The 13567-nt window shown below is 39.6% G+C and overlaps 1 protein-coding gene across 1 annotated transcript; it reads right to left on the bottom strand.

Moving 5' to 3' along the window:
- Nucleotides 1-78: 78 nt before the first annotated feature.
- Nucleotides 79-10337, bottom strand: cyb561 (cytochrome b561). Its single transcript, XM_023416341.2, has 6 exons — nt 10259-10337; nt 8360-8567; nt 3674-3772; nt 3326-3429; nt 2652-2809; nt 79-2538 (listed from the first exon to the last, which is right to left on the bottom strand). The coding sequence occupies exons 2-6, from the start codon at nt 8562-8564 to the stop codon at nt 2346-2348; spliced, it is 759 nt and encodes a 252-aa protein (XP_023272109.1). The 5' UTR covers nt 8565-8567; nt 10259-10337; the 3' UTR covers nt 79-2345.
- Nucleotides 10338-13567: the final 3230 nt, after the last annotated feature.

Here is a 13567-nt window from a genome sequence, read left to right as displayed (position 1 = left end):
TCGGACAGGTACAGATACTGTAGGACAGTGGATATTGTGGCGCTGTAGTGTGTGAGTCATTTTCACAAATTATTATCATTATTGGCAGCATGATTTATTAGTTTAATGAAGATGAAGGATGATCACTTGGCACAGGTCCAGCTGTAGCTTTACAATTGGATGTGCAAAGGAGTGGATTTTACAGATTTTTGTTTTGTCCTCTTCAAAAAAAAACAAATGTATTAATATTTAGTCTATGTATTTATTTGTAATCATGCTTAAGGAATAAAAAACAAATGTACGAAATCAAGAGGGCACATGGGTGGTTCTAAATGAAATGCGTAGATCAATGAGAAGGTTAAATGTGGGCGCACTGTTTGACTTTCGGTGTGCAACAAAATCAAACTGTCCAAGAGCACTAATGTCCTGATCAAGCATTGATACCAAATCTGATTCAAAATGACACAGCTGCCAAAAGAAATGCTTAATATACACATTAAAAGTAATTATATACATAGCAGCAGAAGATATTCAAATAACAGGTATAGAAGAGTAAATTTGGCACATCTTTATAAGTTTATAAGCTTTAATTATTGATTTGATATGAATGAAAGTGAAAGAGGGAGAATGCTGTGATCAGCTAGATCATTTTACTATAGAAGTCATATCACTCCAATGATTTTGTTGGGACTAAAAAACATTCGGTCCACTCTGATTGGACAGTGGTGTTACAGATGTTTGGCTGAGTACAGACACATGAACCTGACAACATCAAGTCACTCACAGAATTGACGTTAATTAGCGACAGCTGATATGATGTTTAATTTTAGAAAGTGACGCTTAGCGCAGGCTAAAACTGAGAAGCTGCTATCTGGATGTTTTGTACGCTGCTAATGAGAGATAAGAGAGAGATGAAAGACTAGATAACAGTAACACAGGAACATAGCAGAGTTCAGCAAAGAAAGCATCAGAATTTGATGGGTTTTTATTTTAGCTGATATAGAGCCATTAAAAATGTTCAGATCAGCCCTGATATCAGGTATCTCTAGTGCAGTGGCTCCCAACCCACTGGTGGGCTGCAAAGGTATTGCAAGTGTGCTGACAACTCATTAGCATAACAGTCCAATTTTGGTGAAGAGATATATATATAATTAAAAATATAAAGTTGAAAAACTCTAATGTTGTCACAAGCTGGACCACTTACTATGCTTGTTTGCTATCTCAGTCTGATTGCACACTAAAAGATTACATCCATGGCAAAAAGTGGAGAATCACAATGGGTAGTCGGTTAGCAACAGAAAGAATTAAAAGGAAAGAGAGTCAAGACACAGATGGCGAAACCCCCCGTCAACCAAAAAGTATTGTTTTGGGGTCGTATGTGGACAGTTTTGAGATTTTGACATGGGCCATGAGTTGGAAAAGTTTGGGAACCACTGCTCTAGCGGTAACATCTGGTCACTATGCAGGACTACACTACTACATTAGTGAGAGACAGAGTTCTGCTACCTGACCAGATGGCTCCAGACAAAGCATCAGATTCTGGGTTGGGTTCAAACCTTTTCTGTTGTGTAATGCTTTGGTCTCTGTTCAAATGTAATTTATTGAGAAATGGCCGTCAGTCTCTCCCAGTGCCAGCTTAAGTTTGGATCTCACATTTGGTAATACAAGTCATGTTCAGCCGACTGTTAAATTTAGGAGTAAGGCCTGGGTTTGGGTCTCAGTTGACTTGCAGAAGTCATAGATACTGTAGGAATACATTTGTAAATCCAGTTACTCCAGGACAAACAGTTTCTGAGCTGTCTGAGATACACGTAAGTGCAGTTATACATTAGCATTAATTTCGCACACAGCTGCTGTAGATATACCGTAGGTGACGTTTGCCCACTCAAAAAAAGTCACGACATGTCAACACCACAGCGGCTATGGAGATGCCATGTGACGACAGCTGTGATTGGTTACCTTGGGCTTCTTGTGTTCCTATTTGAAGCCATACAACAATCAGAAGTCTTGTTAATTTTCTATACACTGCATAAAAAGAATCTGATTGGGTGTGATAATATTTTTCTTTTACTGCAGTTAACATTTACATTTACTATTTTTTTCCTATTAATTATCGCAATAAAAGACATAAATCATTTTGGTTGGAAGTTGATTGAAGAGACAGGAGAGAGAGAAACACTTTTAAGCTTCCTGTCAGTTTAGTGACTTCGCCGAAACATAAACTTTTGTCTTGTCTGACCACGCTCATGGCAATTTGTGTTTGAACTGATGACTCTTTAACTAGGCATTAAAAGACTGGTAGCATAGACAGTCTGTAGGCACAAAACTGCTTGTATCCAAGTGAAGCGGAGGTTACAGACTAGAGGTCAGGGCCTGGTGGGTGACCCCCCCTCAATCAGGGTCTTGAAGTGGACAGACAGAGACTCTTCCTCTGGGTTGGGCGGGCGTCTGTAGTCTTCCCTGGTGATCAAGTAGCCCAGCAGCACCCCAAAACACACCAGCAGGATCCCCAAAACGTTGGCCAGCATCCCCTCTGGATTGAACAGGGAGTAGGTCGGCCTGGAACAGGAGAGACAGAGAGGGATTCGGGAGGAGGAGGTAGAGACAGACGTCTAATGATGAGTGAGTAGAGGAATGGAGACACGGACAGATACAGTTAGAGACAGACGTACATGATGCTGAAGAGGAGTTTCTCCGTGATGCCGAGCAGACTGGTCCCTATGGCCATAACCAGCAGCACCAGACCACAGAACACATGGATGGGGAGGTACGAGGCCCGTAGCCCTGACGATGCGACCGGAAACAGGAAGAACAGCAAACCCATCACCCACTAGGAGAAATGAGAGAGGTTTTACAACTTAGTGTTATTGTTTTAATCCTCATCACACTTGAGCCAATCATGTGTCAGCAGAGCAGAGAAAACAGTGAAGCAGATACAGAAACATCACAATGTGATCTCAGTGACTGTAGGTGGTGCTGCTGGTGTAATGGTGTGGGCGATGTTTTCTTGGCACTCTTAGGGGAACCTTAATACTAATCAATCATCGTTTGTCGCCGCCAGTCTGAGTATTGTTCAGTTCAGTGAATTCAGTGTCCTCCCGTGTCTTCAGATCTGAATCCAGTAGAACACCTTCGAGATGAATGTGCAGCGGAAATTATGTGATGCTGTCATGTCGACATGGAGCAGAGTCTCAGAGGAAAGTTTACAACATCTTCCAGAATCAGTGACATGAAGAACTGAGGCTATTTGAGAGCAAAGGGAGGAACTACTCGGTGTTAGTATGGTGTTCCCAATAAAGTGCTCGGCAAGTGTATATATCGATAGAGTATGTTAGTGTGTGTGTACCTGTAAGCAGAACAGGACTATGGTAGCCATGCCGCACCAGCTGTGTAGAGAGTACATGTCTGGGATCTTTGCTGCTTTGTGGAAGTCAAACACAGCTGCAAAACCTACACACACACACACACACACACACACACACACACAGTGAGTTACGCACACGTAAGGAAACATCTACTGGTGTCTGGAAAAGGCAAATAATTGAGTACTCTCTCTCTCTCTCTCTGTCTCTCTTTCTCTTTGTCTCTCTCTCTCTCTATCTCTCTCTCTCACTCACACACACACACACACACACACACACACAGTGGTATTAACATCTTTACTTTTACACAGTCACTTCACTGTCTTCCTCACCTATGATGCTGATGATGAGGGCGAGCAGGTGAATGATGCCATGAAGCACTTTTACGTTCCTCTTCGCCTCATTACGAAATACTCTGTAGACCAGGATGGCTGTAGACACAGAAAGAGAGAGAGAGAGAGAGAGAGAGCGAGAGAGAGAGAGAGAGAGAGAGAGGTGGAGCTTTATTATTAAATATTAAATTAACTACTTTTCTTTCTTTTTTTTTTTTACAGGTTTGACAGGTTGTATCAGCCAACATCTCAAAACACCTCATACAATTACCATATCAATAACTGATAAACTATCTTTCAAATGAGACAAAAAAGTCCAAGTCAGACTGGGAATAACTTTATAACCTTAAAGAAAAACAAATCCATCAATGAGGAAAATATCAACAGAAAAAAGACACTATTTATACCACTGAATATAATAATATCAAACACAATATCAAGTCAATACTTCAAGTAGAAATTTCAATGTCAGTGCACTAATAATGAAGGTAACCATAATTTAAGCAGTTGTTTCATAAAATATTAAGAAGACAGAATGAGGCCAAGAAATCATGAAATAGATAATCAAAAAATCAAACAAGGAAATATCAAATAATTATCAAAATACTAAAGAAGCAGCCATGATCAAAATGTCAAACCTAGGGACATAATTAAAATGTCAACCAAAAAGAAAAAAGTATAAAGAACCAGTTTAAAAGAGTAAAAAAGCAGCAAATTTGAAAATTCAAGACACAATAAATGACAATTAAATAATTGAGATTTAATTTCAAATGATTGAATTAAAAAAAATATACAAATATATATTTGCCAGATAAATACTACGACAATATGGACATGAACATTTGAGAAGTGATCTTTGGAGCACAGAAGCTGTAAAGATTTGCTGAGAGGTCAACGGACTGTACATGTGCGTCCTGCAGAAACTGCGTCTCCAGCAAACATTCAACTGAACACAATTGCTAATTGTATTCAGTTTAAATCCTTTCTTTTGGCCACCTGAGCCAGCTGCTTTGTACCATTTCCACTAAGCAGCTTTGCACTTTTTTCTTCAAAGTGCCATTTGCTGTTTGCAGAGTGAGCATGAAGTGTGAGTCATACTGTATGTGATGCTTTGAGAAAAGTTCTGCTCTGATTAAGTATGAATACAGATTAAAGCGAAAAAAGGATGTGTTGCTGAATGTATCTAGCATTAGTGTGGACGTGGCCTGAGGCAACAAAAGCAGATATCACAGTGAATCAGCACTGAGGTGTGTGTGTGTGTGTGTGTGCGTGTGTGTGTGTGTGTGTGTGAGGACCCCCCAGGGTGTTTCCATCTCTTATTAACCATCCTTCTCAGTCCCCATCTAATATCCAGCTGACCTTTGCTTTTATTGCACTAATGTAATCTAGTGCTGTAACAGACAGCTGAAACAGTTGAACTAATGTGGTTACTCTCATTAGCAGCAGTACCCAGGGCTGAAAACGAAGAGGAGGGAAAACAGCTTCATCGCACTTTGTCTTTTTCAGAGACATCACCAGGATTTGCTGCATTGTGAGCAGGCAGCACCTTGCCCCGTTTTCCATCCAGTTGTAGATACTACTTTTTTGATATCGCCTCCAAAAGATGACGTGAGAACACTACATTCTGCTTGATTGGTCAGAGGCAATCATCACTACTGCGTCAACCTGCTAAGCGACTGTACACCATCTATGTTATATTTCTGTTAGTTCCTGTGCTATACTTTTATACGGCAAGCTGCAATTAACTGCCATGGTCAATTTAGGAGGTGTGGATGTTTCTCTGTTTGGTTTCCCTTTGATATCCTCCATTGTTTGTGGTTGTATCATATTGAAGATGATGTCATAATAGCTTCATGCATTGTTGCTCTAGAAACAACGCCGTATTGAGGGGCTTCTATCTTTTCTTTATCATTAGATGATGACTTGCCAGGCTGAGTAACAGCTCCGAAATTTGCTCATACCATAGTTTTTTTAACAACTGAGAAGAAACGCTCAGGTGGAGGATACATGACTAGAGGGAGATGCATGCTGGAAATTAAGAGTGTGGATGCCTCAAACAAAATGTTTTGGGAACCTAAACTTAAATGTCACCTAATTTATTAACTAAACATTCCCTGTTATCATCAGCTCGCATTAACTAGTTTGTACAACGGGTGTGAACATGTCTGAGGGCAAAACTGTTGAGACAGGTGAGAACGATGAGTTGAGAACAGTGGAACACGGAGGGGAAAGCTTGCCGTCATAAAGAGGCAACACGTAATTGTTGAAATACTGATAACAGTGCACACTTTTGGACAATCTCTTCTTGAAGGCATTCACAGTGTTGCACAATCAAAAAATAATGGAAGTGGATGTGTGACTAATGATTAAAGGGAGCAAATACACCTGGTCACAAAAATGGCAGTGAATTTTATCCACTCGTCTTCGTGAAATGTTTCTTTCTAGTAGCTTGGTGACTCACTAGCTAACTCGCAGAGCTAGCTAGTGAGCTACTGCAGCTGGCAAGCTAAATGCTAACAAACTAGCTAGCTGGGAACATGCACATGTTTGCCAGTCACAATAGCTCTTCCACTTTTTTCTATTTTCTCTGTACTATGCTGTTTAATTCCCCTGTAATTTTGTTGTTTGTTTAAGAGGAGGGACAAAAATCTCCTCATGTCGGCATGCTAACTGTTTGCTTTGTCAGATAGCGTAGCTTGTTGTCTTGATCACTACTGGGACAACAGGTTCACAGTTTATTCAAGACCTGTTTGTATCTTGTCTAATTGCAACTCATGGCGATGATAGCTTCCTCCAATTCTGGGGGGGCATTTACAGGTAGTTGTTTACAGTGGTTGCACCACAGTTTTCAACCACCTTCTCAATTTCGCCACATTGACCATACACAGGTCAGTCATCTAGGTTTTCACCAACTCTTGTTAAAAAATACTATGAGTCTTTTTTCCAGATTGATAATAGTTTATTTAAATTTAAATCATAACCTCTCCACAAGTTCAAACAGCTTCACACAACTGTAGTATAATATTGGCAAATAAGAGGGCTCAGTTTCTTGAAGTGTTTCATTTAAGCATTTGACTTGGAAAAAGCCAGAAGGAGTGACTCTAGCTAGATGCTGCTCAGTTTGCTGACTGAGGTTTTCTGTGCCTTTGGTTCAATTCCCGGATGAGCCACTCTGTCAAAGCTTCACTGGAAATATTACCAAAACCAAAATCAGAATTTCTGGGGTGATGGGGGAGTTGATGGCTGTCTGGTTAGTGTTAGCGTAATGCATCAGGTCAGCAACACACTGCCTGAGGCGCACACTCGCTTCCAAAAGACACACACTCTCAGGCTGGCTGAAATACAGCATCCACATTTTGCTGACCTACTTCCTGTTTCACTCAATTTACAGAATATTATCCAAAAATAACTTATTGTAACCATGACTACGAACTTGATATAAGACCAGCTGGGTTTGTCTGAAGATGTCCCTGGTTTCAGCAGATGGAAACGCTTTACGTCCTGACTCCAGTTTAGCCAGTGGTGGCTCTGGCAATGTTGGTCTGTAGGTGGGTTCACAGCTTTGGTCCACAATGAATTGTCTTAACAATTATTGGATGGATTGCCATGACATTCGTTACATACAAATGGTGTAGAGATTTTTGGACAGCAGAGATTACTGAGATTAAATTGAGAAAACTACTTTAGAATAAAGTGTTGACAAATATTATGGTTAAGGATAAAACCAAGTGCCTGCATTGGTAGCTTTACATAGGATCTGTAGTTTTTTTGTAACCTCACACAATAATCAATGTTAAAAAAACATTTAAATTGTTCAACTTAAAGTCATAAATATTTATATTTCTAATGGAAAGCGCCGCAGTGGAGCCAATCTGTCCCAGAATATATGGAAAGTAAAACCCAGAAAACCACTTTGTTGTGTTTTTAGAGAGACCAATGAAAGAAATGCTGAATGAGTGACAGCATTGAGTTATAAGTAGAAGCTGGTGGAACAAAGGCTCAGATGTCAGGATTTAGGATCTCTAGACCTGCTAAACATTAGTGTAGTGTTGTTCACGAATAATTTGTTCAATAATTCCTTCATCAAGAGTAGCATATAGAAACAAGTGGCAATAGAGAAAATATGAGTGAATTATGAATAGCATTAAAAGATGCGAATTACAGCAATAAATATGAATGACAAGTAAATTTATAGCTCCGGTCAATCACTAATGAATTCAGTTAGCAAATCTTTTTGATGAACTGATTCTACCTATTCAGGACAATGAAAAGAACAGCTTTGCACATCACTACTAAACATTAGCATGTTAGCATTGTCACTGATGATGTGTATCATAGCATAGTCATGTTAGCCTCACTCCTGTGCCTACAGCCTTACAGAAGTGCTAGCATGGCTGCAGACCCTCAGCCCTGTTTCTCCTTAACCGTCTGTTTGTATGTTGTTCTGCTTACAGTTTGAATTAAAAGGTGTTTTCAGTGAATGTGGTTTTACAGAGCAGACCAGTTAGTTTGACATGGTTCTTAACTAGATTTGCAAAGTTCAGCCTGGTTCTCCAGAGAAGGCAACTATGGAGAGTCGGTTGGTTCCACACTTTGATTCAAAGTGAAGTATCCAGATATGTTTCTGCCTGTAATCTCAGTGACAACAACCCCTGACCCACCACTGAATCGCAAGTGTGGACTCACCATCGCCGTGCAGGAAGACCAGCCCCAGCACCATGCACAGAGGATGCAGGTTGAACTCCTGCGCTGAGCCATTCCAAGCGAAGCCCCCGCGGTAGTGACCCATCCACACACCGGTCAGCACCACAGACGCCAAGCCCAGCACCTGCGACGCTCCCACCAGCCACGCAAACATGGAGTGAACAGGACGAGGAGAAGAATCATCCATGATCTGTAAGGGAGAAAACAGATTAGTGAGTACAGCTGATGCCTTGGGCTGTATCATTTATTGAACTAAATCAAAATGGATTCAATTAGAAATCTTTTGAGTGGACAACATATTATTATATATAAAACATAGTTGACATATTCATTTTCTTTTACTCCATGGTCCCTGCATCAAAGACAGGGCCAGAGAGCACCCAAGAGCAAACTTTTGCCCCCCAACAAATGAACCCATGACATGACAGAAAATCTGGATTTCAATTTTTTATACACTAAACCATAAAAAAAAAAAAAAAAAACATTACTGAGATCCAGAGACAAATCCAGGAGCACAAACCTACAGGATCAACAAGCTCTTGCGACATGATTCTCTGGTGGAGGTGTCTGAGAGGAGGATGCTCAGGCTAATGAGCATCATGGTCAGTACCTATCACCCCTTTCACGTGTTTCTAGATGAACACAGCAATCGATGTGACACCATGGCACTGGCGCATCACTTAAATGCCTCGGAAAAAGCTTCCTCTTCAGTCTGTAGAACTCATTGCTGGACAACTTGTACTATTATCATGCTACATATCAAACCCAGTCTCCTGTTTTTTTCCCTGTTTGCCTATTTGCAACTCAACGCACCCTTTACTTGTTTGCTTTCCATTCATTCATTAATCCATATCTTTTTTTTTTTTTTTGCATATCATTCAACCCTAATTATTACTGGTGCATTAACATGTAAGTAGCATTGTAATGTTGTAATTGGTTAAGTCGGAGCTAATTTTGATTTTTTTTATACAATGTAGGATAGTTTAATCTACAACAATGTGTGATATTTATTATCATGTATTTTATATGTAAAATATTAGCAGCTGTAGTAAAAAGTACGATATAGACCTATTGATATGACGTGAAATGTAAGTATAAAGTAGTATAAAATTCAAATTAGTTACCTGAGTAAATACGTCGTTAGTTGCACTCTGATCTCTATTAACCTATATGAGATGTTATAAGCTACAAATCGAGTTTGATTTTCAATTATTGAATAAAATATTTTGAAAAAAAATATTATTATTAATAATACTATTCAGTTGACAGGAGTAAATACTTTCACGATAAAATCCTCAGCTCTTTGACTATACAAGTGCATAATTGACTGTAAAGCTGCTACGCAGCACAGAGCTTACTCAGAATATAACTACACTTTTTTTTTATCCCATTTTCTATCAGCCGCGGAGTCAAACAATGTAAACATGCCGTTAAGAAGACAGAGCAGGAAGTGTCGCACCGAGCTGACGGGAATTACAGGAGGCAGCAGAATTGAGCCAAAACCAAATGGTTTTCCTGCCTGCTCGGTTCATTATCGCAGCTAAAACCCATTATTACAACCTCAGCAAAGTTAATTATCACCCCCGCTCCAGACACATCTTTAATGCCGTTACCACACAGACACACACCGCCACAACTACAGGGATGTTACACAAAATGACAGGAGAATTAGAGGCTACTGTACAGCTTCAGCGCCGGCAGTGAGTTGTCACCTGTTACCTGGCACTGTGTTAAGATTCAACATGACTCTAAAGTATGTTTTTCTCCAGTGATAGAATATCATTTAATTTGTGCTCAGATAATGACACTAACATTAAAAAGCAGTTTCCACCTGGAGAAATAAACAGAGATCATAAACAGCGGGTGGTGTTAAATACTTACTGCGTCGCGGGCTCCGCTCTGCTGAGGAAGTCCTGGAGTCTGGACTTAGAGATCCGCCTTCCTCCTCCCTCTGACCGTGTGTGTGTGTGTGTGTGTGTGTGTGTGTGTGTGTGTGTGTGTGTTGGGTGCACTTCCAAACAAGCCCAACCCATGACTGTGGGGAGGAAATATACGTACTACTAAATATATACTACTACAAATATTATACTACTAGTATCATTATTATTATTATTATTATTATTATTATTGGCCTTTTATTATAGCGTATGTTGCTACATCTTATATGAAATTATGTTCTTACAGTAAAACATTGTTATGATGAGCAGGAAGTGACTTGAATTGAATTTGACTCGTGATTTAGGCTAACGTCACAGTACCATCAAGAGAGAGGGGTGGGGGTTGGGGGGGGGCTGCGTGGATTGATGACTAACAGCTCCAGTGTAAAGGTTTGTTGCCTTGACAACAGTGGAGAAAGGGGATGGAGGAGGGAGGAGAGGAGGTGTACAGAGGAGAGGGAGGAGGAGAAGGAGGATGGGAGTGTTTGTCAGTGAATCATAGCTCCTCATTAGAGGGGAAGCAGGCAAATACACGGTACCTATACACGGTATACAACACCTGAAACCATAGCTACCATTACTACCTGAACTACTACTGCTACTACCATTAACACTGGAGTGTCATAGGCCTACATGCAAATTTGGAGGCAAAAGCTCCCTTCATGTTGTCACCTACTGTTATAATGTATAGGCTACAGCTCTTTTCCACAGATCCATCAGCACTGACAATATGAGCTTTACATCTGCAGTCTCCAGTGCGTCATTTTACGCACAGATCAAGCAGTTGGTACCTTAATGAATTATTTAAGTCTTTCGACACAACTGGATCTAACGGTAATTGATCAGCTGTTGATACACAGTTACAGGCTGTCCAACTCATATTTTAAAAGTTTATAAAGTGAAATTTAATTTTTAAGCAATGACTATTTTTTTATTTTAAGAAAATCTCCAAACCGCGTTTCATCTGGATAGAACAAAATAAACGCGGCAGTGTCTGCAGAATCTTTACAGGGAGTATTTACATATTTTTAATTAAATAATGAGAATCGTACAGTTGTAAATAATAATAAAAAAGGAAACAGAAAGGAAAAGTTTTTACTTCAACTTTGTGCACATCATAAGTTTTGTCTGCATTTTTTGCAATGTAATTTCAACACCACATGTCATTAAAAGCATATTACAAAAATTGTATAATAAATTGAGAGGCTGTATATTTATATGTGAAGTTAAGTATGTCAGTTTTATAGATATCAATAAACTGCTAATAAAGGTTAATACTGTATATTAATATAAAAGAGTAAACTGTATAACGTTTTCTAGAGAAATGTAGTGAAGTAGAATTAAAGAAGCATTAAAAGTACAAGTACCTCAGTATTTTACCTAAATATAGTAATTAAGAACATTTACTCAAGTAAATTAATCTTTGAAAGGGTAGTTAGAGTAATACAGCAATAACTGTTCGTGAACGTCCATGCACCTTCCTTCCTCTCCTCTAGAGGGCACTGCAGTCTTGGTCAGTTCAGTTCATGGTTACACTGATGTGCAGCATTTAGTGAAGCAGCAGGATCAGTGGTGTTCACCCCGTGGTCCGGGGACCTGCTGGGGACTTGAGGTCTCAGAGAGCAACACAGGAAGATGCAGAATCAGAAGTCCTCCTAAAACTGAATCAGGTAAAATTTCTGTTTCAGTTTTATTAAATCCATGAAACTTGGCTTTGATTTTAAATAGGAAGAAGCATGTTTGGAAATTGTATATATATCGGTTTAACAAGTTTAAAAGTCATGCAGAATGGGAGCTCTGTATGTGTATGTGTGTGTGTGTGTGTGTGTGTGTGTGTGTGTGTGTGTGTGTGTGTGTGTTGGATCAGTTTCCAAGGCTATCTTCATTAATGTCAGAAACTGGCTAGTCATATATGTGTGTGCGTGTGTGTGTGTGTGTGTGCGTGCGTTTGTGTTCTCTTTTTTCTGTCTGACATTTCTGATTTCACCGGTGACTCACAGGAGGCTGACTCATCACTGCTCCTTTTGCAGTGTGTGTGTGTGTGTGTGTGTGTGTGTGTGTGTGTGTGTTTGTGTGTGTGTGTGTGTGCGTGTGTCTGAGCTACTTATTGACATGTTATCCGTTCATCTTTTCTCATCATTATCTCTCTTTCTCTCTCTCTCTCTCTTTTCATCTTTTATTGTCTTAATAACTTTTAGTGACACCACTGAGCCCATTTTCACATCTTCATCCCAGTGTAATGATGAAGTGTTTGTCCCTGCTTCACTATGACTGGACACATTTCTACCTGTGTAGGTTTGAACCTGTGACGCTTCTATTAGTCTGAGATTTTACATCCACCCACTGGTGCAACATGAGGTCACAATTAAAGAAACACTGATTTCAGGCTGGAACATAGAGTCATTTTGATTTATGTGATTTCAAATGTCTATTTATTTATGTCTGGTTTATACACACACACACACACACACACACACACACATATATATATATATATATAGAGAGAGAGAGAGAGACAGAGAGAGAGAGAGAGAGAAAACTTACAAATAGTCCCTTTAATATGTTTTACATAATAACAATAATAGATTTTTTGGCGAATGTCGGGGCAGGGGAAAGAGGCTATAATAACAGTACTGCCCTATAATTACCTTTTAAATTCATATTGAGAACTTGTTGGCTACATTTAGCCTATTTACAGATGATATGGAGCCTCACTAGTTTTCATTTGGACTTGTCCTACTGGCGACTTAATGAATGGAAGTCCAGTATTCATTCTCTTGTTGCTTTGTTTGTGGTCTCTATACCGGTGGCTCTTCAGCTCCTAAATGCTCCACAAAGTTCCCCAGCTAACTGCTAACTTTGTCTGTCTGTGGGCTGGTGCTGGGTAGCACACCAGAAAAACCAAAACAAGTAGTCAAATGATCATTGATCATAAAAACATATTGATTACAGCTACTTTAATGTATCTGTTATTATTGCTCTTCTAACAGGATTGAACATAGATAGGTTAATAATGGCTTTGCTTTAAATAGAACACACAGTGTGCAGGTGTAACTTCATTAATTTCATGACTATTGAGAGGAATAAGCAAGGAGGAGGAAATAAAAGAAAAGGAGAAGGCTGTGAAGAGAAGCATTCAGAGGGTAATGAGATGTAATGGGATGACCTTTCACTTTCACTTATGTCAACCAGTCAATAGCCTTCTGTTCTAAAGACCTCTACCAATCAGTGAAGTCCTTTAAAAATACCCACG

Source organism: Seriola lalandi, unplaced genomic scaffold (genome assembly GCF_002814215.2).
Source record: "Seriola lalandi dorsalis isolate HSWRI2012SDOR001 ecotype SW California unplaced genomic scaffold, Sedor1 jcf7180002054563, whole genome shotgun sequence".
Classification (NCBI taxonomy): Eukaryota; Metazoa; Chordata; class Actinopteri; order Carangiformes; family Carangidae; genus Seriola; species Seriola lalandi.
The sequence above is the reverse complement of the archived record's forward strand: the minus strand, read 5'-3'. Positions and strand labels throughout refer to the sequence as shown.